Consider the following 26,672-nt stretch of genomic DNA (forward strand, 5'->3'; position numbering starts at 1 on the left):
CCATAAGGGCTTAGCTCATCTGGTTGGGGCGATTTGTGAATGTGACCAAGTTGACGGGACATCACAAATTCGAATCCCACACAAGTGGTGTCCCTTGCCACAAGGTCAAAAGTAGGTATACTCGGCGGTGAGCAGGAGGGCCTCAAGGGTTTTACCAACCCGAGACAAGCCAATGTGCGGTTGGTGAGGGGGGAATTTTTTCCTTGGATTATATAAAAAAAGGTATAAAATGATTCAGCCCCTGTTCAAGACATATCAGATCGATTTGGCCTGATATAATGGCTTTTGCACGGGCCTGACTGATTTTACAAGGGGTCTGAATTGACCATGCATCGAATCAAAATAAGGCCGATTCCTTTCGATGTTGACAACACCGAGACCAGTTAGATAGACCTAGTGGTGGTTCACTAAACCTGACCAAATGGACATGTATCAACCTGTTCATTCTCCCACCAACAATAAATATCACAGCTATTTTCTCTATCGATGGCAATAGATATCATTGAGAATTCAAACACCATTTTAGTTCAAATCAACACCATGTCCAACCACAACAACCCTTAGAGCATTTAGGTCATTTCAATTATTGACACCTTACCAACTTACCCTAATAACCCACTTGCCCTAATGGTAGGCCCAAACCCCCCAATAATCCCAAAATGACATATGAACCATACTCCTTTTATAGGACTGCTTAGCTTTGTAAAATCCTGGCAAAATCAAAATAAAGTTTGATACCATTTGTTTGTGGCATGAATGAAATGAAAACAACCCTTTATTTGACAAGTTGCCAAAAAAGCAGGGGCTTTCCCCCTTGCTCACATAAAACTAGGGCTCAGAGAGAATCCTTCCCCACCAAGGTGACAGGTCTAGAGGGAGAAATAAAATAGAAGCCCCAAATGAAAGTTGAAATTGATTTCATTTCCCTTCGATATACACAAAAGTACTCAAAACAGACATTGCTTTTTTGGTATGGAATATATATAAGGTAGTCCCCCACCCCTCGAATTAACCTTGAGTTCTTCCTTTCTTTCTCTCTCCGCACTTCCCTTCTCACCCTCCAAAACCCCTCTTTCTTGTTTGAGTTTTCATCGATAAACCACAGAGGACGAAATAGAGAGAACAAGGGAAGAAATCGACGGCTACCCTTGTGAGCTCTATGCTCTTGGATGCTAAATATCGATGTGTATGCATCGCTGAGTTGGGTCTCTGGGCACCAATCACAGAGGACCCCAATTGTAGCTTTACTCAATTTCCCCTCTTTTTCTTCCTCGTTTTCTCTTGTTGGGTTTTGTGGATTTGTTGTTTTACTTCGTTTTTTTTTTTTTTTCTTGCCTTTCTTTGTTCTAGGGTTTTCCGTGGTAGTGTTGGGTTGTAGGGTACCCAGTGAAGATGGGTACCGTCTTGGGGAATCCGCCTATGCGGCTGCGCCAACTCCTTTCATCCGGCGAAGGGATTATGAGGCCCTTATTGAAACTGGATGCCGAACCTGTGAGTATCGTCTTCATCTTTCTGTTGGTTGGTGTTTGTTTTTCTTGGGGTTAACCTTTTTGTTGGTTTTGATGATTTTAGTTGCTCAATTGTATTAGTGCGAACCGTAGTTTCTTAATTGACTCGATCTTTTGTAATTCTTTTAGTTCTGATTTGTGGGGTTATAGTGGTGATTTTGGTTGTGGAAGTTGGGTTTCTATTTTATTTGTGGTTACATGCATTCTTAGCATTGTAATTAGAGCTTCTTTGGTTTCATTTGTCTTCAATTTTATTGAATTGGATGTTGCTTCAGATGCTTGCTTTTTGCTTTCCATGCCACGGGTATGACCAAGGAGCTATTTGTGGGTATTTGTTGCTGATGAATCGCTAGATGGCTAGTTTGTGTTTCTTGTAGGATTATGAATCTCAAGTCGGTGAATATATAGTTGTTTTTTGGTATTGCTGATTCCATGCTTCATGGTACTTTGGTGTACGGTATTGTAGTTTATGGTGATTAATGCTGATCATTTTTTCTTGCCTTTCTTCATAGTCCTTTCGGCTCTGTGTGTCTTGCATTGGTTTGGCAACTGTCTCATTTTGCATGTATCAGCTTCTATATGCGTAAAGAAATTCACTACTGAGCATCTATGCTGTGGACTGCATGGTCTCTTTTGGTTAGAAGTGGAAGAGGTTGTTCTCCACACTTTCATGCTTCTTGTATCGGTCTGTTTGATTGCTTCTCTTTTATGCACGTGGTGTGGTTCTTATCACTAATTTCAGTAATATCTTAATTTCTTTCAATCAAAACTTCTTTTGGCACCTTCTAATATAATGAAAAAAGTTGTCACATGGGTGCGGGTATGGGTGCGACAGGGGTGTGGCGCAATTTCAAAAATTTTGGACACGGGGACTTGGCTATATATATGTATATATATTTTTTTAAATATATATATATATATATATATATATATATATAAGACTCGGTCAAAGTTGTGCTCATTAAGGGACACGGCTATATATATAAAATATTTTTTTTAGTTTTTTGCCCTAAAAATGGACAAAAATAGACTCAGTCAAAGTTGACCGAGTCCAAAATGTGGACGGACTCAGCCCCGGTGCATTGACCGAGTCTGACACTTGGTTGACTGTGTCCGCCTTGTGTCCGAATCCGCACCCGTGTCGGGGCATGTCGACGCGGGTGTGTCGACCCCCTAGCCGAGTCCGTGTGACATAGGAAAAAACTCTTCTGCATTTTTTTTTTGTCGTTGAGGGAGCATTATCTTGATGGTTCTTTTTTCAGTCCAGTCAACTTTCACAGATATAAATCATTCATATATTGAGCACTTTGGAATGAATGAAGCATGACTATTTTCATGAATTAAAGGTGGAATATATATGTAACATTTAGATTATGTTAGTATTTGCTTATCAATGTCATTTACTTATTTATATCTATTTGAGATGCATGCAGCTATCTGGTCATGTCATCCAACTTTTTGAATTTATCTTTTTTTGCCGAAAGAATCTTGTAATTAGGTTTGGCTAAACACAAATGACCTTGATGTTATTTGGGAATGGTATGATGTGGATTGAATGTATGTTCCTTGTGATTTTTTTGGTTCAAAATCGTATGTTCTTCCACTGCAGGTTTGAGAAATGACCATGGCTTCATGGCATTACATGAATCAGTTGTCTTGGATACACTTTGTAGTGTTTAACTGTTTTGTGTGTTTGAGACATGAGTAGGGATGTAAAAGGCTCAGGTTTGGTTGTACGCATAATCGAACCTGAGTTTGGTCAATCAGATTTTGCAAAACTGTATCCAAATGATAATTGGACTTGGATTCGGTGTAGCAATTTTATATGAGACTGCATGAAAGTCTGACTCAAAATTTGACAGGATCAGACCCAATTTTATGTAAATGTAGATTCATTAGGTTGTATGCTCTAGTTGGATCTGGATAGGGCAGACATGATCCAAGCTTGAGCTGATCCTAGACTGTTTCAGCTTGGCTCATAAATACAAAAAAAAGAAAGTTCGAGCTTGAACAATCTTTGTTCAAGCTCGATTTGGATCAAGATTGAGCAAGCTTTAGTCGGGCTCTGCTCAGCTTGAGCTGATTGACCTTATAAAAAAAAGGTTGAAAATCTGTTTTTGAGGGGGGGGGGGGGGGGCGAGATTTTAACCTTAAAGCTCTTTAAAAACTGCCTGATGTCTGAGTGGTATATGTATTTTTCCTTGTGCGAGTGCGAGAAAAGATATACATGATAATATGACCCTGTTAATCTATACACTTAACAAGTGTACTGTAATCGAGGCTGCTCGAGCTTGATGGAGATGATATATACCAGTAATCTGACTTTATATACGTGAACGAGCTGGGGTGCAGCTCAGGTAACTTGACTCATTATGCACCCTAGGTTTAGATTTGGTAAAGAGTTTAAAGACTCTAAATAGTCCTAGTTTGAATCTGATTCTGAACCTGATTAGATCACACCACATATAGTAGGCATAGTAATGATATGGTGCACAGGGTGCACCTACTCCTTGTTATAGTCCGTTGGATTTTATTTGATCCAATGGTTGTTCTAGTTCAGAAGAAACACTGTGCAATACATTTATTAACTTGAAGATTTGAAAACCTTCACCTAGTGCCTAATTGGCAAGCATAGTAAGTGTGAAAGCATAGCATCCCTTGTAAATGCAATAATTTTTTTCATTCTGTTGGATCTGAGAAGACCAAGTTTCTATTATTAGGGATTAGGTGCATCTGATGCACCATACCTTTCTTGATATATATACACATGCACACACACACACACACACACACATGCCCCGGCCCATGGAATGAGGAGGAATGCCAAAGATCTATCACGTGAACTTTGTTCAGCAGCTTCAGCCAAATTAAGGACTGAATGGCTTTGATGAATGACTATTTTGTCATGTAAAAAATATAAACTACAAATGGAGATGAATAATGGAAGTGGAGTCATTTAATACATGTAAACTGATATGACTGGATGGTGGCACGGGTTACTTGGGTTGGTGTGGCTTTGATAAATGGCATCCACACACACAATTTGACTTACTAGTTGTCCATCAATGATCTAAGCGAGACATTGGTGAACAGTAAATCTGGAACTTGGAGTTTTTGAACTTGGAATAGGTAGTCAAATGTATCTCCTTTTTAGTAATAAAAATTGTTCTAGATTTGTTTGTCAATTTTATCCCTTTTAGCAATAAAACTTATTAGTTACCATTTCCAAGGATTCTTAAAATAAAACTTAGTAGTTACCATTTCTAAGGATTCTTGATGTATAAATTGAATGAAGATGGAATACCTTTGGCTAGATGGGCATATTTATTTATTTGTTAGCATTGATGCAGCAACCTATTCATAACGGTGCTGGTATTGGAAGTTCATTTGGTTGAATAGAAATCAAGTAATGTAGGCGTAACAAAGTTGAGCGTACATCAGCAACAACTTAATACAATCTTGCAGGATTGTGATTGTCATCATTTAGTGCTTGTCTACTTTGTTTCCATTTTTTATGATCTTATAGGAAGGCGAAGGAGTTCAAAAGTGGTGTATTGCCTGAGGGTGCTTTCTGTGTTTCATCAAGGTCCAATTTTGATTTAATTACCTAGGGCTTGCATATACATACGAGTGAATATGAGTAATTGGTTGTTAAACTTAGTTGTCAAAAGCGCCAAGACCCTAAAAGCCCTAGTCAGAGCCTAGGTGGGACTAAAAGAACAAAACATTGAAAACAAGTATAAATATCATAATAAATTGTTAAATTTAAGCCACAAATATATGATTGTAACCATCAACAAAGTATAAGCATGTACTTCAGTGAAATATATCACAAACTACCTACAGTTCATAACTTCATACCATTGAACATAAACAGAAACAATTATGAATGAATAAATATAACACAAAAAAAAATTAATTATGAATCAGGCAATTAAAATGAAGCAAATATAACATAGAAGCGGACAATTAGGAATGACACAAATATACCATAAAACAGACAAATATAGAATATATAAAGGTATCTCTTCTTCTCCTCCTCCTCAATGTAGTAGTGTAGTGAACCCAGAGAGAGATAGACGGGGACCTTCTCCTTTTATATTTGCTCTAAAGGGCAAACCTTTTTTTATTGTTGACCAGGTTCTAGGTTTGGACAAGTCCAAACTTGGTCAACGTAGTAAGGAAAAAAAGAAAAAGGGACAAAATGTTCCAATGCTTAGTCATGAAACAACCTAGGCAGTAAAAAAGGACCCCATCGTCTATACCCATTAGCCCAGGTGATGGGGTTGCACCTAGGTCTCCTAGCCTGCCGAGCTGCCACCTTTAACAAGTAAGTTGTGCCTTTCGTAATTGATCAATGAAGTACTCATGACTAGCCGGATGCTAAGGGGTTTGTGTGTTCATCGTGCTCGTTACAACAAGTACCTTTTGAAGAAATAAAGACCTATCCAAGAATTATAGGGTGACAAAACATCAGTTTTCAACCACACCTTGGGAAAACATTGAGTCCATAATACATGTAAATTTTCTCTTAAAAGCATACACACCTGAGTCGGGTGTGAGCGGTGCTGCGTGGGCCAGTTTGGGACCGAACTCAGCCAGGACCACCTGAAAGCACCACAGAAAAAGGCGAGGGAGGGAGGTGTGTGGGGGGGGGGGCAACAGCTCCTTTCCCCACTTCCTGCCTCTCCTATTGGTGCACACTACACACGGAGAGAGAGAGAGAGAGAGAGAGAGAGAGAGAGAGAGAGAGAGAGAGAGAGAGAGAGAGAGAGAGAGAGAGAGAGAGAGAGAGAGAGAGTTTCATTGCCTCCCACCTTTTATTTTCATTAAGAAGGGGAGGGCCAAAAAGCACCTCCTTCTCCCTTTATATAAAGGATATGGTTGGGTTTCGATTATAATCCAACACCCAAACCCATATTTTATATAAAATGTTACATATGGGTTTGGATTGAGTTGTAATCCAAACTTAAACCCATGTGTTATATGGATCTTTATTCAATCCAAACCCATATATATATATATATATATATATAGAGAGAGAGAGAGAGAGAGAGAGAGAGAGAGAGAGAGAGAGAGAGAGAGAGAGAGAGAGAGACCCCGTACCTGCAGTTTTAGAAATCTTGCACCCGTACCAAAACCCGCACCCTGGTACCCATGTGACATAGCTTATATGTATTTCATTTAGATTTCTCAAAACACTCCATTGGCTAGAGATGGGTGGCATCTATCCAAATAGTTGGCATGATAGAATTCAAGGGATGTTAGGATCTCCAGCTATGTCACATAGATATGGGTGCAATAGTGTTTGGAGGCTTCAATACAGAAATTTCTAAAAAGATGGGAATAGGGATATGATGCGTGTCTCCATGCACACACACACACACACACACACCCCACAAGTTTTACCAGATCATAAAATGGATAAATTGGGTTGGTTCAAGTTCAAAACCCAAGTGATCTGTGTCCAAAAGTACTCAGTGCCTGTTGCCATGTCAATGTGGTATGACACAAATAGCTTACCCATGTTACATGGATCTTCAGATGGTAACTGATATTAAGCAAATGGATTTACTCTCTCTCTCTCTCTCGATATCCCTCTTATACAACCTTTCTTTGTTTGTTTGTTAGGTTTCTACTCTTAACTCTCTTCATTCAATAACGATTTCAATATGCTCTTTTGTGGGCCTCACATTCTCCTTGTTTTTCTGTTTTCTGTTTACTTTTATATTCCTAGTCAACTCTTTTGTTATAGCCCACAACCAAAACTTACTATTTTAATAAATAAATATATATGTGTGTAGGGAAAATATTGGCTACACTCCAGAGTATTGTACCCTCTATCTGAAACTCATAGTGGCTCTTGTGTAATGAATTAATCACCCACAAAGAAGCTCCAAGCACATCAACACCACTAATCCAATGAGCATAACAGTCCACCAAAACAGCCACAATGAGCACAAACACAAGAGCCACTAAGGGCAAACTCACAAGGGCACAATAGGCACACACATCGGAGCACACCCAAGATAAAAATATTATTTTATTAATGGCTGAAATGCACAAATAATGCATAACAAATACATGCGGGAGATCCCCTTTATATACACCACAGAGAACCCAACTAGAAATCTAGCCGTTAGACTTAATCTAACGGCTAGAAATCTAGCCGTTAGACTAGTCCTAACAGCTAGTAATCATAGCTCTAAAAATAAAAAATAAAAAAAATAAAAGTAATAGGATAAAAAATAATATATATATATATATATATATATATTAACTTGTACATATGTACATAATTTAACAAGATGCGTTCAGCATTGTCCATTTACTAGGAAATGCACTTTGGATTGAGAGGTTTTGATGTGAAAACATGATTTTAATGCATTGTGAACCATGAAAATTTGATGCCCTTAAAATCTTCTTACATAACATGATTGGACTATCTAAAACTTGTTTTTGCCTAAACAAACCGTATATCATATCCATAGGGCTTGATCCACAAACAAATGACAAAAATGACAGAATGGGCTATCTCTACTAGAGGGTACAGTACCGTCGAGGGAAGCCTATAGCCCAATATTATATATATAGCTTTAATGATTGGTAGTTGGTCGACAACTATGACACATCTTAAATATCACACCGTGAGCTTAGAGTATTATTATTTGTTTGATCTGATCATGGTTACTCTTGCATGAAGCTTTAAATCTACTATGCGGATGTTCTGTTTTCATTGATATCCATTATACATGACACCTTATCTGCAGTGAAGGATTTGACTATCCTTGGCAGTAAGAATAAAACAAAAACCATTTTCTCTTTCTCCATGAAAAAAATTATATAGACACACACACACACACATACACACATTTGTACATGATCCGCAAAAAAAATGACAAAAATGAAGAAACAGGCTATCTCTACTAGAGGGTATGGTACAGTCTAGGGCAGCCTATATATATATCTATATCTATATCTATATCTATATCTATATCTATATATATATAAAATGGCACACGCAAATCTAACTTCACTATTAAAGGATTAGGAAAGCGGCACAAACCAGGGGTAGTGATTGTTTATTAAAGACACAAGACTCTGCTAAGTGGTAACACGATGTATAGAGTCTGACACCTGCCCGGTGCTGGACACATCTTACATTTCATACCTTGAGCTTAGAGTATTATTAGTGTATGATCTTATCATGGTTACTCTTGCATGAAGCTTTAACCCTACTATGAGGATGTTCTGTTCTCATTGAGATCCATTATACAAGACACCTTATTTGCAGTGAAGGGTTTGAAGATCCTTGGCAATAAGAATAAAACAAAAACCCTTTTCACTTTATCCATTAAAAAAATCATATAAATATACAGCAAAAACGATTGTTTACCTGATGTTCATTTAAGTTCTAAGTTTTAATATCAATGATTTACTGTAAGTCGCTGTGAGAAATGCAAAATATGTTTTGTATGGAATTTATTACTCATCCAGCATAACTTTTGCAGCCTCCAAAGATTAAAGACTTTATAGACAGGGTAATCAAATGCCCTTTTTCTGATATACACGCTCCACTTTCCAGTTTTTCTTGGGAGTACAATAAGGTATTTTCACTATGGAAATTTTATTCCTCTGTTGTGTTACTTTAGTTCCTCCCTTTTCTTCTCTCTTTGTGCTTCTTTAAATGCTTGTTTTCTTGTTCCAGGGAAATTTTCATCATTGGAGACCATTGTTTCTCCATTTTGATACATACTTCAAGACATATATCAGCTGTAGAAAAGATCTTCTATTGTCTAACGAAATTTTGGATGAAGATGCTCCATTTCCAAAATATGAGGTCTTGTTAATTTTGAAAGTTATGCAGACTATTTTGGAGAACTGTCCGAACAAGAGTTCATTCAGCGGCGTAGAGGTCTGATAAAATCCTTTTGACATGCATTTGCTATAAAACAGGACAATGGTCTGATTTTGGATAAAGCCATGTGTGTTGTACTTGGTTGCATATGTATTCACAGACATGCGTGTGCTCTCTGGAATATCTTTTAATGGGAATATCTTGTTTCCTGAGAAAATATCTTCACATTTTTTGGGATTAAAAATGAAATAGAAGGAATTGATAATACAAAAATAGTTTTTCTAATTTTGGATGTTTTTCTTAAATGTTGCACTGCTGTCATAGTTTTTAATTTGGTTTTTCTTTGTAAATCTCACATTAGTTTCATAATGTAGGGCATGATTGTCATATACTATACGGGTGTGTCTGTTTATGCAAACCAAACAGACATATTATGCATCCGTGCATGTGTGTGTTTATACTAATTTGACAGTTAATGGATCACTTATGAAATAATAAAAAAGATTACCAGATACATGATCAATGACAGTACAGTTTCAAATGCATATACTGAAGACACACACAAATACGAGTGAAAGTATGTGCCTGTGTGTATGATTCTGTTGTTTTCCTGTTTTTTCATGTGAAGAATTTAAAAAGGAATTCATGAATAAAATAAATGCAAAAGTTGGTTCTGATCATTCATATCAGTCTGAGGCATTCTTCTTCTTTCTTCTTCAGCATTTCAACAGCTTGCTTGCATCAACTGATTCAGAGATCCTGGTGGCTGCACTTGAGACACTCACTGCCCTTGTGAAAATAAATCCCTCAAAGCTGCATGTGAGTGGAAAGATGATTGGGTGTGGTTCTCTGAATAGCATTCTACTTTCTCTAGCTCAGGGATGGGGAAGCAAAGAAGAAGGCTTGGGTTTGTTTACATGTGTTGTGGCCAATGAACAAAGACATGCAGAAAACTTAGACCTGCTTTCATCTGATGTAGAAAAAGAGTGTGGGAAGTCACAATACCGATTGAGCTCAACTTTGCATTTTGAATTCCGTTCTGTTAGTGATGAAACACAAGCATCCAGATTGTGTATTATACACATCCCTGATATACATAAATGCCAGGATGATGATTTGGTTATTCTGAAGCATTGTGTTGACCAATACAATGTGCCTTTGGAGCAAAGGTTTTCTCTGTTGTCTAGAATCAGATTTGCTCGGGCTTTGCATTCTTGTAGCACTTCACGGGAGTATAGTAAAATATGCCTGCTTGCCTTTATTGCATTGGTCCAATCCAGTGATGCACATGATGAGCTGGTAGCCTTTTTTGCAAATGAACCAGAGTTTACCAACGATCTTCTCAAGCTTGTACGATCTGATAGTGCTGCTGTTCATGAAGACATAAGGACGCTTGCTGTGGTTGCACTGGGAGCACAGTTAACAGCTTATTCATCTTCTCATGAGCGGGCTCGCGTGCTTAGTGGATCTAGTGTTATTGCTGGGGGTGCAGGAGGGAACCGTATGGTGCTCTTAGGTGTACTTCAGAAGGCTGTTATGTCTCTTGATGGCTCATCTGATGCATCATTAGTTTCATTTGTTAGTGCTCTTCTACATGTTTTTCTTCTACATGTTATATCCTCTTCTAGCTCTGGAAGTTCTGTGAGAGGATCTGGATTAGTTCCAGCCCTTCTGCCACTTCTGCAGGATGTTGAATTGAGTCATATGCATCTTGTGTGTTCTTCGGTTAAAATCCTTCAGAAGCTTATGGATTTCAGCAATGCAGCCGTCTCCTTGTTCAGGGATCTTGGTGGAGTGGATTGCTTAATTCAAAGGTTACAAGTAGAGATCAATAGAGTCCTTGACACATGCTCAGCGAATAGGAGTCCGATGATTATGGGTGATGCAACAATTTCTGGAGATGATATCTTGTACACCCAAAAGCGCCTTATCAAGGCTTTGTTGAAAGCGCTTGGATCTGCTACCTATGCTCCAACAAACTTTGGAAGGTCCCAAAACTCCTATGAAAATGCTTTGCCTGCTTCATTAGCTGTAATATTTCGCAATGCAGCGAGATTTGGAGGTGACATCTATTTCTCGGCAGTTACAGTTATGAGTGAAATTATTCATAAGGATCCTACTTGCTTCCTGATTTTGTATGAAGCAGGCCTTCCTGATGCATTTTTGTTCTCAGTCATTAATGGTGTCCTTCCTTCTGCAAAAGCAGTTTCATGTATTCCTAGTGGTCTTGGTGCTATTTGCCTCAATGCAAAAGGATTGGAGGCAGTTAAGGAACAGAACACTTTACATTTCCTAATAGAGGCTTGTACAACTAGAAAGTACTTGGTTGCTATGAACGAAGGCATTGTTTCTCTTGCCAATTCACTGGAGGAGCTTTTGCGCCATGTTTCCTCACTGAGAAGTATTGGTGTTGATATAATCATTGAGATTATTGAAAAACTTGCTGCTTTGGGAGACAAATCCTCTGGCATTGTTGAGAGGGAATCGGCAATGGAAATGGATTCTGAAGAAAATGTGAATGAAGGGCATAAGCTTTCAGCTGATGCAATGGAATCAGCTTTTGAAAGGATTTCTGATGAGCGCTTTTTTCAACTGTGTGTATTTCATGTGATGTTGCTTGTACATCGCACTATGGAAAATGCCGAAACTTCTAGATTGTTTGTTGATAAAAAGGGGATCGAGGCAATTATAAGACTTCTTTTGCTACCAAACATCACACAGTCATCTGAAGGCTTGTCCACTTCCATGTATACTGCATCTGTTTTCAGAGGTTTTACCCAGCAGCATTCTGCTGCAGTGGCACAAGTTTTCTGCTCTTCCCTGGGGAGTCATCTGAGAAAAGCTTTGAGCATGCTGAGCTCTCCTGGGTTGTTTTTATTGGATCCACAAGCTGCACCAAACAGGGAGATATTTTCTAGCCTTTTTGTTGTGGAATATCTTCTGTTTCTTACTGATGCATCCAAGGAGAATCGTTGGTTGACTGCATTGCTTAATGAGTTTGGGAACAGTAGCAAGGATGTTTTAGAAGATATTGGGCGGGTCCATCGAGAAGTTCTATGGCAGATATCCCTCCTTGAAGATTCCAAGGCTGACATAAAGGATGTTGCCACCAGTTCTTCAGTGCAGTCCCAGAAAAGAGACTTGAATGTGCATGATAGTGATGAACAGAGACTGAGCAGCTTCCGCCAGTTCCTTGATCCATTATTGAGGCATAGATTATCTGGGTTTGGGGTAGAATCGCAATTTTTGGACTTTGTAAGCCTTTACAACGATGTTAGCCGTGCCTCGGGCATCCAGCGGAGACTGGGTATAGATGCTTTATCAAACATGCGTATTGGTTCCAATCCCAGCCAACTACAGGTCTCAACTTCTTTGGACGGTGTCTCTACAAGCAAATCAGCAGGTGAACAGCAGAGGTCCTTTTATACCTCATGCTGTGATATGGTGCGGTCACTTTGTTTTCATGTTAGTCATTTGTTTCTTGAGTTAGGGAAAGTGATGGTACTCCCTTCTCGACGACGGGATGATGCCACCAATGTGTCCCCATCAGCCAAGTCTGTTTTATCTACACTTGCTTGCATTATATCGGATGACTTGAATTTTGATGGGCATGTTGATCCTTCTAAATCAGAGCCACTTGTGTCAACAAAGTGTCACTACATTGGTAAGGTCATTGACTTCATTGATGTCATCCTTTTGGACAGACCAGACTCATGTAATCCGCTTCTGGTAAATTGCTTTTACAGTTATGGAGTTGTCCAAGCTCTCCTAACAACTTTTGAGGCTACAGCTCAATTGCTTTTTGCAGTCAATAGAGTACCTGCTTCTCCCATGGAAACAGAGGATGTAGATGCTGTAGTTGATGAAAAATCAGAAACTGAATTTTTTTGGATTTACAGTGCTCTAGGTAGCTATGGTTTACTTCTTGACCACCTAGTGACATCATCTTTTCTCTTGGCACCTTTTACAAAGCATTTGCTCATTCAGCCTCTGACTTCTAGAAGCACTCCAAAGGACCCAGAGACATTTGTGAGAATAGTTCAATCCAAAGTATTGAAATCAGTGGTTCCTATTTGGAATCATCCTCAGTTTTGTGAGTGTAGTTATGAGTTCATCAGTGCTATTATTTCTATTATTAGGCACATTTACTCTGGAGTTGAAGTAAAGAATCTTAGTAGTGGTATTGGAACTCGGATGTCTGGACCTCCTCCAGATGAATCCTCCATATCCATGATTGTGGAGATGGGGTTTTCAAGGTTGCGGGCAGAGGAAGCTCTGAGGCAAGTGGGGACAAACAGCGTAGAGATGGCAATGGAATGGTTGTTCTCACATCCAGAGGAAACCCAAGAAGATGATGAACTCGCTCGTGCTCTGGCCATGTCACTTGGAAATTCCAATTCATCAATGATGGATGATATGGTTGGAAGTTCAAGCAGTGTGGACCAGGAGGAGGAAAATGTGCACCTTCCTCCTGTTGATGAACTTTTATCATCATGTCTCAAGCTTCTGGAGACAAGGGAAAACTTGGCTTACCCGGTTAGGGACCTTCTTGTAATGATATGTTCTCAAAATGATGGTCATTATCGAAACAAGGTGGTTGCCTTCATTATTGAACATTTGAAGTTGTGCCATGTGGTCCCAAATGGTGGAAATGATACTATGTTGTCTGCATTATTCCATGTTCTTGCACTGGTTCTTCATGAAGATGCTGCCACACGAGAGGTTGCTGCCAAGAGTGGTCTTGCATTGGTAGCTTTGGATTTGCTATCTATGTGGGAGCCACATTCAATAGATGGAGGGAAGCCTCACATCCCAAGGTGGGTGACAGCTTCTTTGCTGTCCATGGATCAGATGTTGCAGGTGGAAACAAAATGGAACTCTGACATATTTGGTGCTGAACAGTCAAAGAAGGATGGAAACAAGGGCCAGTCTTTTGCTGTTCATGAGAATGCTCCTAACAATTTGAACTCAGCTTTCAGCTCGGCTACCATCCAACTATCTGCATCTGATCAGAAGAGACTTGTTGAGATCATTTGCAAATTTATTTGCAAGCAGCTTCCTTCTGAAACAATGCATGTGCTTCTACAATTATGTGCTACTCTGACCAGGGATCATTCTGCCGCAGTGAGTTTTCTTGAATCTGGGGGTTTGGTTTCACTTCTCTGTTTGCCTACCACTAGTCTATTTCCTGGTTTTGACAGCATTGCAGCAACCATAATTCGTCATATTCTTGAGGATCCACAAACTCTTCAGCAAGCAATGGAGTTTGAGATACGTCACACTCTAATAGCTTCCCTAAACAGGCATCCCAGTGGAAGAATGACACCACGCAATTTTCTTAGTAGCATGGCTTCTGTCATCACGAGGGAGCCATCTGTTTTTATGCTAGCTGCTCAATCTGTATGTCAAATAGAGATGGTGGGAGAAAGAGCTTACATTGTTTTGTCGAAAGACCGTGAAAAGGAAAAGTGCAAGGATAAAGATAGAACATTTGACAGAGAGAAATCAACACCTGCAGATGATAAAATCACCTCTGGCGATTTGAATACTGCTCCACTTCCAGGAAATGGGCACACTAAGCTTTCAGATGGGAATTCTAAAGCTTCTAAGCCGCACAGGAAACCTCCTCAAAGTTTTGTTACGGTTATTGATCTTCTCTTAGATTCTGTTGTGGCATTTGTTCCTTCTTCAAAGAATGACGGATTAACAGATGGTAATCTTGGTACCTCATCACCAATGGAAATGGATATTGATATTGTCACAAACAAGGGAAAAGGGAAGGCCGTTACTACTGTATCTGATGAGATCAAATTGGGTGGTTTGGAAGCTTCAGCATCTCTTGCAAAAGCTGTTTTTGTTTTGAAATTGTTGTCTGATATACTTTTAACTTATTCTTCATCTGTTCATATTCTTCTTCGTAAGGATGCTGAAATTGGTAGCTTCCAGGGTCAAAGTCAATGCGAGCCTACTGCACATCGTCATGAAGGAATATTTCATCACGTTCTTCACAAATTCCTTTCTTGTTCTGGAAGTATTAAGAAAGACAAGAAAGTTGATAGTGATTGGAGGCATAAATTAGCAACCAGGGCTGGGCAGTTCTTGGTGGCATCTGCTGTTCGTTCTGCTGAGGGGCGAAAGAGGATTTTTACTGAGACAAACTGTGCCTTTGGTGATTTTGTTGATTCATCTGATAGCTGCGCTTATAAGAAACCGAATTGTGAAATAATCACATTTATTGATCTTCTAAATGAAATTATAGCGGCCCGCTCACCCACTGGTTCATATATATCAGCTGAAGCTTCTGTGACATTTATTGATGTTGGGTTAGTCCAGTCCATGACCAAAATTCTCCAAGTGTTGGACCTAGATCATGCTGATGCCCCCAAAATAGTTACTGGCATTGTCAAAGCTCTGGAGTCAGTAACAAAGGAACATGTCCATTCTGCCGACTCCAATACTACAAAAGGTGAAACAACTATTCCATCTACCAGTCCGAATCAAACAGGCAGAGCAGATAGCAGTGGCAGTATTTTGCAATCTTTGGAGAATACTTCACAGCCTGATGACACTGAGAGAGCAACTGATCCAATAGAACCACTTAATGGTGCCCATATTTCTGGGAGTTCAGACTCAATTACAGATGATATGGATCAAGAACATGACTTAAATGGTGGTTTTGTGCCTGAAACTGAAGATGATTTTATGCATGAAAATTCTGAAGAAGCTGGAGGGCTTGATAATGGTGTAGATACTGTGACTATCTCCTTTGGCGTCCAGCAGGATGCTCAAGGTAATCTTATTGAGGAAGATGACGATGAGGAAATGAGCAGTGATGGTGGTGATGAAGTGGATGAAGATGACGACGATGATGATGATGGCAATGATGAATTGGATGGAGATGAAGTTCATCACTTGTCACACCCAGACACAGATCAGGATGATCATGAAGTTGATGAAGATGAATTTGATGAGGATGTCATGGAGGAAGAAGATGAAGATGATGATGATGATGATGAAAATGGGCTCATACTCAGACTGGAAGATGGTATCAATGGAATCAATGTTCTTGACCATATTGAGGTGTTTAGCAGAGACAACAACTTTTCCGATGATGGTCTTCATGTTATGCCTGTTGAAGTTTTTGGATCCAGGCGACAAGGGCGGACTACATCTATATACAATCTACTTGGAAGAGCTGGAGACAATGGCATCCCTATTCAACATCCCCTTCTGTTAGAACCTTCTGCTTCATCACGTTCAATTCTGCATAGGCAGTCGGGTATATTTATAAGTCATGATATAATGGAATAGCTCTTTGTATTTACTTCAGTTATTTATTTTGCTTTTATCAATTATCTCTGTTGTCCCGTCACAGATAGTACAGGTGGAACAAGTTCCTCTGATCAAAGCGTTGAGAGTTCTTCAGCACATTTGGATGATATTTTTCGTACTCTTAGAAATGGAAGACAGGGAAGCCGTCTGAGCATGTGGACCGAAGACAGCCAGGTACGTGCTGGATCTAATGCTACAATGGTTACTCAAGGTGTGGAAGAGTCCTTTGTTTCACGCCTGAGGAGACCAAGCCAAGATGAACCTTCCAGCCAACCTAGTGCTCCAGTGCTGCCTCAACACAAAGCCGATGGTGATAATGTGCAAGAGTCAGTTGGACCAAGGGAGGAACCATTTAATGAAAGCAATGCTGGCAATGAAAGTGAGATTTTCCAGTCATCAAACTTGGCAGGGACAGATGAGACTAGAAATGTTGATGTAGGCAACAGTGATCATGGTTTTCTTCAAGAGAGGGATGTGGTCAACTCACAATCCCACAGTATTGATATGCAATATGAGCGGAATGATGCAGTTGTAAGGGATGTTGAGGCAGTGAGTCAAGAGAGTGGTGGGAGTGGGGCAACCTTGGGGGAAAGCCTCCGTAGCTTAGAGGTGGAAATTGGAAGTGTGGATGGGCATGATGATACAGGAGACAGGCAGGTAGGTGATCAACCAAACCGAACAAGAAGAGTCATTGTATCATCAGTGAATTCCTTGCCAATGAATAATGTTGACGCATCCCCACAAACTGTCAGTGAAATATCACATGATCCTAACCAACCAACTGAGGAGAGTTGCCCAGCTGAAAACCAACAAGCTACTGGATCATTAGATACTGGCTCAATTGATCCTACATTCTTAGATGCTCTTCCGGAGGAACTAAGGGCAGAAGTCCTTTCTGCTCAGCAGCATCAAGTGGCTCAGTCCTCAAATGAGCAGCCTCAGGCTGCTGGGGAAATAGATCCTGAATTCCTTGCTGCCCTTCCCCCAGATATCCGTGCTGAAGTGCTTTTTCAACAACAAGCACAGAGATTACATTCTTCACAGGAGTTGGAAGGGCAACCAGTGGAAATGGACACAGTTTCTATAATTGCAACTTTTCCTTCAGATCTACGTGAAGAGGTAAACATTTGGTCAGTTATATTTTTGCTTATGCCTTTGGAATTTTCTCTGTTATTCACCTGTTTGTTGGCCATATTTTAGAACTGCCACAAATTTAAAGTGTTGTGCAATATCAGGTTCTGTTGACTTCATCAGATGCTATCTTGGCCAATCTAACACCTGCATTAGTTGCGGAGGCGAATATGTTGCGCGAGAGGTTTGCACACCGTTATCATAGCCGTGCACTCTTTGGAATTCATTCTAGAAATCGGCGTGGTGAGCCTTCTACAAGGGGCGAAACTGCTGGATCCAGCCTGGACAGAGTTTTAGGTATTGCTTCACGAAGATCTGGTGGGGCCAAGGTTGTTGAAGCTGGAGGTGTTCCTCTAGTTGACACAGAAGCCTTAAAAGCCATTATTCGCCTCCTCCGCATTTTTCAAGTAATCAAATTTATAATTTTTTTTTACTTCCTTTTCTAATTGATCGCCCTAAACTTTTGATTTATGTCCTTCACAGCCTCTTTATAAAGGGCATTTGCAAAGGCTTCTGCTCAATCTGTGTGCTCATCGTGATACCCGAACTTCATTAATGCAACTTTTAATGGATATGTTGATGCTTGATGTATGGGGGCCCGCCAATATTATAATCTCTGCTGGAGAACCATCCTATCGCGTCTATGGATGTCAAAACTCTATCATTTATTCTCGCCCTCAATTTTTGCATGGTAAGCAGTTCAATTATTTTTGTCAGGACGTGCTTTGAAATGCATCTGATTGATCTTTTCCTGAATGTTATAAAAAGTTTTAGGTCTGAGCATGTTCTCCTTTTATGATTTGGCATGAAGCAGAGGAGAAAAGGAATCAAAATTTCCCTCATTGCTTAATTTCTTTCTTGTTGCTTTCAGCTTCTGGCTATTTTTCCTATCACTTAACATATGATAATTGAAGCATCTAGTAGTATCATCTGCAGCGTGGAAGTTAACCTTTGTCCTAACATCCATTCTATTTCACAGGAGTTCCTCCCATGGTATCAAGGCGTGTCTTGGAGACGTTGACATATTTAACTAAAAATCATCCCCATGTGGCAAGGCTTTTGCTTCATCATCAGCTGCTTAAGCCCTCTCTCCTAGTGAGAAATTCTGACAGAGAGCGTGGCAAAGCTATAATGGACAGTGAAGACAACACTGCTGGGCAGCAGCATAAAGGTGATGTTGGCATAGTTTTGCTTTTAAGCCTCTTGAATCAGCCATTGTACTTGAGGAGTGTAGCACATCTTGAACAGGTAACTGTTGGATGTTTATACACGCATGTAAACACACACGTTCCCACATGCTTTCATTCCGGCTCTCTCTCTCTCTCTAACTGGTTTATCAAGATTGGAAACATCTACTCTCCCTCTTTCTCTTACTGGTTTACTAAGATTGGAAACATCTGTTAATTGTTCCTTTTTCTTGGACTAGTTGCTGAACTTGCTGGAAGTGGTAATTGATAATGCTGAAAGCAACTCTGGCATTCTTGACAAGTCTGAGGAGTTCAAAGAGATGTCTGCATCACAGAACGTCGTGAATGTTACGATGTCCGCTGTTGATGCTGCTGGAACTTCGACTAGTAAGGATGTCATGACTCCCAATGCTGGTGAAAAATCAAGGCCTTCAACTTCAGTCCCAAGTGATTCTTGTGTATTACAAAGTCTTCCAGAGACAGAGCTTCGCCTTTTGTGTTCTTTGCTTGCAAAAGACGGGTACTATTAGATGTTTACATATTTGGCATTTTGATCTTTATTTTTTTTGATACCCCGTATTTAGTTGCCTGTTGAGTTTATTGATATAACCTCTACTAATATGATTGACCTCTGGTGATTCCCTTGGGTCCTGCAAAACTAAAAATTGATTCATGATCCAATGCTGGGTCTGGAACAACCATATTGTGGATTATTTGTCTTTGATCTACCAAATATTAGTATTCCTGTATTAATTTCCCTCCATACTTATTATGCTGACACGTGATTTTGTATTGGGTTTTCACTTTAGGAAGGGAGTAGACAGTTCACTTAATTCCTTTTCTTGTTAGATGTAGTTACAGGAATGGTACTGTAATTTGTCTGATGGATTTTCAGCCTGTAATTTGAGATGTTAGTGTCTTCAACTATATATTTTCCTAAGGTTATTTTTTGTCTAATCCCAACCTTGATAATTTATTGGGGGCATCACGGTTTCTTAACTCTATATACTGTATCTTCCTTTCTGTGTTTCTTTTGTTTTCCTAAACTTTTTCATAATTGTTTTGTTCATTTTATGATTACTTCAACAATTGACTGTCCTATTCTGGTTTCTTTTCTCCCATTTCTTCCAACAAGAAATAGAAGGCAAATGTAAGCTTCCTCTCTCCATTTATTGATCTAAAAGGACATTATTTATTGGTCTGGTTCTGGATTAGGTTTCATCATGGAGAATATAAGTTCCATAATTTCCATTCCAAAACAATCTATTTGTGCATTCCTAACCTCTGTATGGTCCTATGGTGTGCATAAATTCAAAATGACATCTTTGCTTGGGCCACCATTAGATGGCTGTGATTATATCCTCTTTTAGATTGGTTCATATTCGCTTGGCACCAAATTGTGCTTCATTTTTTCATAGGGGCGTTTTGTTTCTCTTTTTGGTCGGGGTGGGGCTGGGAATTTTTGACATGGGTGTTTGTCATCACTGATATCCTTCTATTTCCTTTTTTCCTTTTTTGATAAAGGGATAACCCCTATGGGATGCAGACCTGAGACCCCTCGGTTATGATAGTGTGACCCAACCATGCAGCCATTTCATTCAACGCATATCTTTCTATTTCTTTTATCAATAAATAAAGATACTTTTTATAATATTTTTAATATTCTGGTTTTGTGCTTTGCAGATTATCAGATCCTGTATATGTTCTGATTGCTGAGGTATTGAAAAAATTAGTTGCCATTGCCCCTACCCATCGTCATCTTTTTATCAAGGAGCTAGCAGGCTCTGTCCGAGATTTGATGAGTTCTGCAATGGATGAATTGCATGGATATGGAGAATCAGAAATAACTCTTGTCAGCATGGACTTGACAGATGGCACTGCAATTCTTAGAGTTCTTCAGGCATTGAGCTCTCTTATTTCATCCTTGATGGAGAAGGAAAAGGATGTTCCCCTTCTTCCTGAAAAGGAGCAGAATGATGCGATTTTACAAGTACGGGATATAAATGCTACTTTGGAGCCCTTATGGTTGGAACTGAGCAATTGCATAAGCAAAATAGAAAACTCTTCAGAATCTGCCATGGGATTATCTTCAACGTTTGGAAATCTTATGGCGATGTCCACTAGTGTGATGCCTCCACTGCCAGCTGGCACCCAGAACATATTGCCATACATAGAGTCTTTCTTTGTAGCATGTGAAAAGTTGCATCCTGGTCAGTCTAGTGTTTGTCAGGACTTGGTTGGTGCAACCAATTCGGGGGCTGAAGAAGCTTCATCATCCAATAGAAGCCAACCATGCCATGTAAAAGCTGATGACAAGCACACTGTGTTTGTGAAGTTCACAGAAAAGCACAGGAAGCTTTTAAATGCATTTGTCAGGCAAAATCCTGGCTTGCTGGAAAAATCATTCTCTCTTATGTTGAAGGTGCCACGTTTCATTGATTTTGACAACAAACGTGCTCACTTCTGGTCAAAGATAAAGCATCAACATGATCATCACCATAGTCCTTTGAGAATCTCTGTCAGGAGGGCTTACATTCTTGAAGACTCATATAATCAATTGCGGATGCGTTCACCGCAAGAACTGAAGGGTCGCCTGACCGTCAATTTCCAAGGGGAGGAAGGTATTGATGCTGGCGGGCTTACTAGGGAATGGTATCAGTTGTTATCAAGGGTTATTTTTGACAAAGGTGCTCTACTTTTTACCACGGTGGGGAATGAGTCCACATTTCAGCCAAATCCCAATTCCGTCTACCAAACAGAGCATCTCTCATACTTCAAGTTTGTTGGTCGAGTGGTATACACCTTTGTTCCAGCAATCCTACATGGTTTAATGGTCTTTTCAAGTTTTCTATTCTCTTTTTTTCCCACCACCAACTTTGCATGGTACTTTGCAGGTTGGAAAAGCATTATTTGATGGTCAACTACTGGATGTTCACTTCACTCGATCTTTTTACAAGCACATCCTTGGTGTGAAGGTCACATATCATGATATAGAGGCTATAGATCCAGATTTCTTTAAAAATTTGAAGTGGATGCTTGAGGTATTGCTGGATTGTCCATCTTTTTCATGTATTCTGTGTTTTGTTTTCAACATTCTTTTCTGTGCACATTGGAAGTCGATATTCTGGTCTCTGATCTGGAATCCAGTGCTAATATATTTGTTGGGACTACCTATGTAGAATGACATTAGTGATGTATTGGATCTTACATTTAGCATGGACGCCGATGAAGAGAAGCTCATCTTATATGAAAGAACAGAGGTAATGATATTTCCTGGTACTGATTTTTTGTTGGCAGCAGCCTCTTACAACTTACAAGTGTATCTGATGCAGGTCACTGATTATGAATTGATTCCTGGTGGTCGAAATGTAAGAGTCACAGAAGAGAACAAACATGAATATGTTGATCTTGTTGCGGAACACCGTCTCACCACTGCAATCCGGCCTCAAATAAATTCCTTCATGGAGGGTTTTAATGAGCTCATTCACAGGGACTTGATATCCATCTTTAATGACAAGGAGTTGGAGTTATTGATTAGTGGGCTCCCAGAAATTGACTGTAAGTTGTATCAGTTTACTGGTTTTCTGGAACTCTTTCTTTCTAAAAGTTTTTTGTGATCTTTCTGTGATTTTCTTTAGTATGGTTCACGTCTTTGACTGTTCTTCCTATTGACGTATTTCATAGTGGAAGACCTGAGAGCAAATACAGAGTACTCAGGGTACACAGTGGCATCACCTGTCATACAATGGTTCTGGGAGGTGGTTCAGAGTTTCAGCAAAGAGGAAAAGGCTCGACTCTTGCAGTTCGTAACTGGCACCTCCAAGGTCTCTCTCTCTCTCTCTCTGACCCACATAGAAGCCTCCTTTCATTAAAGCCCTCTTGGTTCTATTGTTCATGCTTCAGTGGTCAATAGTTGTCTATAGAAGGATTTAGGTATTGTTCACTACCACTCTCATGACCTAGTCTGGGTATCCTTCAACTTGTCCACCTTAGCCTAGTCGCTTCAGGACTCTTCCCAGACGATGTTTACTTGAGTTTCTCATTGGGGCACCATGCCTACTGATCTATGAGATTTTGTAAAGGAACATGGTTGCTGATGTGTATGCATCCTGCAACTTTGCCCTACATTTTTATGTTTACTTGAAATTTTCATGGGGGCACCATGCCTACTGATCTAGGAGATTATGTAAAGGAACATGGTTGCTAATGTGTATGCATCCTGCAACATTGCCCTACTTTTTTGTTGTTTGATGTTCATATAATGCTGTGAGCCCTATTCTATTCTCCCTGGTGAAGCTGGACTAATGTACAATAAATTTTTCTTCGATATTGTTTATACAGTTTTTTGTTTGTCTCTTATGGTTTCTAGCAAAGGGAAAGCAAAAATATTGTAGTTGTACTCACATCCTGTAATTGCTTGTTTGTTTACACAAAAATCACAGGTTCCCTTGGAAGGTTTCAGTGCGCTTCAGGGAATATCGGGCTCCCAAAGGTTTCAAATACACAAGGCTTATGGCAGCCCGGATCACTTACCATCTGCGCATACTTGGTAAATACCTTTTTATGCTGAAGCTCTAGATTTTTTGTGAATCCAACAGGTAGAAAAGTGATGCCTTGGGCTATACTTACTGTTATGTATTTTTCATCTGAATAAGCATCAAATTGGATTAGGTTGCAGCATGTGGTCTGCTTTTATAATGCTAAACATTAGCCTTTCTAGTTACATTGGTGTAACTACTAAAGGGACTTGAAACTCATAGATCCAACAGCATGAAAGAACATCATGCATGTTATGCCACAGACATGAACACGGGTATGGGGCACGATACTGATACACTTAGTATGACACGTGAGTTATGTAAAACTATGAAAACAATCAAAGCATTGATACCATTTGAAGTCCAAATTCTTGAACAATAGTTCCAACTCATCAATGATTATAAACAGTAATAGTAATTCCAAGTTGAAAATTGGTATCAAAATTGGATATATGACAAACTTTGAAGCCTTGTCACATAGGTGCGGCGATGCGGCACTTTAAAACAGCTTGGGTGCGGGGGTGTGGATCGGTGTATATATATATATATATATATATATATATATATATATATATATATATATATATATATAATCACTAGAATATGCGAACTTAAAATATGGGCATTTCCAACACTTTTTTTTGCAAATCCATGTGGATGTGCTTGGCATGATGAATTTGCTAGGAATCAACCATTGGATTGTGTATTTTCGATGAAAAAATATGATTTTTGAATGCTTGAATATTTGTGAAGAATATGAGCCATTGATTTTAAAGCCTTAAAAAAATCTCACTTATGCATCAAAATCGGATGATTCAAGTGTGTTCTTATGAAACCAAACATGTGATCACATCCATACGGTTAGATTCAAGAGAAAAGAATAAAAAAATCATAAAAATTGCATGTTAGTTCTCATATTTCCAGTTCTCTCTCTCTCTCTCTCTATATATATATATATATACACACTTTCAAAAGACTCAAAACAGTCTCAGATTGATTCAAACCTGGGTTTGCTTTGACCCATGTCTGAATCAGGCTGAGTCAAGGCAGACCCAGATTGATTCAAACCTGGGCTTGCTTTGACCCAGGTCTGTATCAGGATGAGTTAAGGCAGACACAACAGACCCAGGTCTAATTCAGACTTGGTTCTGCTTTGACGCAAGACTGTCTGATTCGGTCAGAATAGGTCCAGGATTCAGATCTGGGTTACTTCGAAAGTCTGGATCGGACTTGGGTCTAAACAGCCCAGGTCAATCAAACATGGATCAAGCCTGAGTCTGACCCAGTTAACACCTGGCTGCTTGCTTGCGCCATCTGTTGTAAAACTATAAAAAATAAAAAAAACAAAAGGGAAAATTGGAGTGAAAAAAGAGAAAAGGAGAGACAAAGTCTTGGCGTCACAACAGAGGAAGAAGAGGAGGCAATGGAGGGTGAGACGGCGAAAAATGAGGGAGCAGAATAGAAGGAAGAAAAGGAGAGAGAGAGAGAAGTACCTTCGCTGCCGTCGGAAGAGCAGGAGGAGAGGTGTTGGGGATGGTCGCCGCCGTCGGAAGAGGAGGAGAGAAGGGGTCGGGGGAGGAGAGAGAGTGGTGCCGTAACCCTCCCCCACTCTTTTTTTTAACCATTTTGGACAAATATAATCCTAGGTGTGGTTGACCACACCGGGTACCGCACCTGCATCCGCGTCGTTTCGATGCGGGTGCAGCACCCTGTTAGGCGAGTCCCTGTGACATAACTTTGAAGGGAAAATCATGAAAGTAAATAAAAAATGAATAATCATGTAAAAAAGAAATGGCGAAGTTAGAGGCATGATTAACTTTATCCCATTACCGGTTTGACTGTGCTTATAGATGTCTGATTTCACATCTGGTGTCGTGTCCTGTCGACATGGGAAACTCATGCTGAGTAAACTGTCCATGTGACAGATTGCATGTTGCAAATCAAACTTTTAGTTCACCATCCATTGAGACTGGATTGGAAAGCATCTGTTCATGTTAGATTTGTATAGCCAGTTCATATTAGGCTTGTATAGCCGATTGTTGCATAATAATTTTGATCTTCCATGGTTGCAATGTAAAAACATGTAGCCTGTGATCCACCACCACACAGGATTAAATTGAGACAAGTACTTAAAAGAAGTTGATTATCTAAATTGCTCTTATATATGGTTCAAGTGTGCAGCATTAAGAAAAAAAAATGGAAGATCCTTTCTTTTTTCTTTTTGACAGAAAGCTGGGGTTAGGCAGACACCTACCAGTTATACAACCATACCATTTGGGGTTCAAACTTGCAACGTCCCAACACAAGGTGACATGCACTAACTGCTCCTGCCAGACAAGCGGGACCCCCATTTGTAATGGAAGATCCATTCTTATCAAGGACTCCAAACCGAGTTAAATGGGATATGATGCGATAACCATTCTAAGCATGTGGTTTTTTAGACTGCATCATTTTTGTTTATAGTGGTGTGGGATGAATTGATTGTATGCATCCATGTAGGGTGCTTATGTTAACACGTCCATTTGTTTGTCTGGTAGTGACCCATGAGACTATTTTTATGTACCTTTGGATGTATGCTTGAGAAGTGCTGCTCAGTTCCTAGCTAATATTTTTCAACCGTTTGCTGCAGTTTCAATCAGTTGGATTTACCAGAGTATCCTTCCAAACAACAGCTTCAGGAGAGGTTGCTTTTGGCCATCCATGAAGCAAACGAAGGTTTTGGCTTCGGTTAACGGGATTGGCAGTTTGCAGTTTTGTAGATATGTGTTCAAAGTCTGACGGATACCAAAAATGTGAAGATTGAAGATGGTGGAGAACGTTGGAATCAGTTTTTATTATTTGATGTACAGTATTTTTATAATGGATGTTCCTTTGGCAGTTTTGTATTTTGCCCAAATTGTTATTGCCCCCAATCTGTATTTCATCCGCTTATGTCACTTGTACATCTTTAGAAACAATTGGGTATTAAACTATTATTAGTTGTAGCGAGTGCCCGCTACTCACTACAAATGGAGTGGGAGTGCATACATGGTTATGATGGTAGGCTGGTGGGGGTGCTGTGCAGGGGTTCAAAAGAAGGCTACGATTCATGGTGGGGCTCTTAACGGGATGTTTTAAC

The 26,672-nt window shown here is 39.7% G+C and overlaps 1 protein-coding gene across 2 annotated transcripts; it reads left to right on the top strand.

The window, feature by feature from the left end:
• The first annotated feature begins 969 nt into the window (after positions 1 to 969).
• On the top strand, positions 970 to 26,534 carry LOC149847712 (E3 ubiquitin-protein ligase UPL2-like). 2 transcript variants are annotated; one of them, XM_089996498.1, is made up of 17 exons: positions 970 to 1,238; positions 1,351 to 1,491; positions 9,020 to 9,115; positions 9,217 to 9,423; positions 10,087 to 16,645; positions 16,742 to 17,817; positions 17,934 to 18,236; positions 18,313 to 18,520; positions 18,809 to 19,077; positions 19,256 to 19,536; positions 20,700 to 21,810; positions 21,911 to 22,057; positions 22,196 to 22,276; positions 22,349 to 22,574; positions 22,701 to 22,840; positions 23,459 to 23,565; positions 26,184 to 26,534. In XM_089996498.1, the coding sequence occupies exons 2-17, from the start codon at positions 1,393 to 1,395 to the stop codon at positions 26,284 to 26,286; spliced, it is 11,013 nt and encodes a 3,670-aa protein (XP_089852624.1). In that variant the 5' UTR covers positions 970 to 1,238; positions 1,351 to 1,392; the 3' UTR covers positions 26,287 to 26,534. The 2 variants fall into 2 exon arrangements, with proteins under 2 accessions (XP_089852624.1, XP_089852704.1); XM_089996578.1 differs by having other exon boundaries at positions 1,039 to 1,150.
• Positions 26,535 to 26,672: the final 138 nt, after the last annotated feature.

This window comes from Nuphar pumila, chromosome 1, assembly GCF_984573655.1.
Source record: "Nuphar pumila chromosome 1, dmNupPumi1.hap1.1, whole genome shotgun sequence".
NCBI lineage: Eukaryota > Viridiplantae > Streptophyta > Magnoliopsida > Nymphaeales > Nymphaeaceae > Nuphar > Nuphar pumila.

Coding starts and splice junctions, on each gene's coding strand:
- LOC149847712 (XM_089996498.1), top strand. CDS start 1,393: ATGGGTACCGTCTTGGGGAATCCGCCTATGCGGCTGCGCCAACTCCTT. Junction 22,277..22,348: donor TCTTATATGAAAGAACAGAG/GTAATGATATTT, acceptor TATCTGATGCAG/GTCACTGATTATGAATTGAT. Junction 22,575..22,700: donor TGGGCTCCCAGAAATTGACT/GTAAGTTGTATC, acceptor CGTATTTCATAG/TGGAAGACCTGAGAGCAAAT.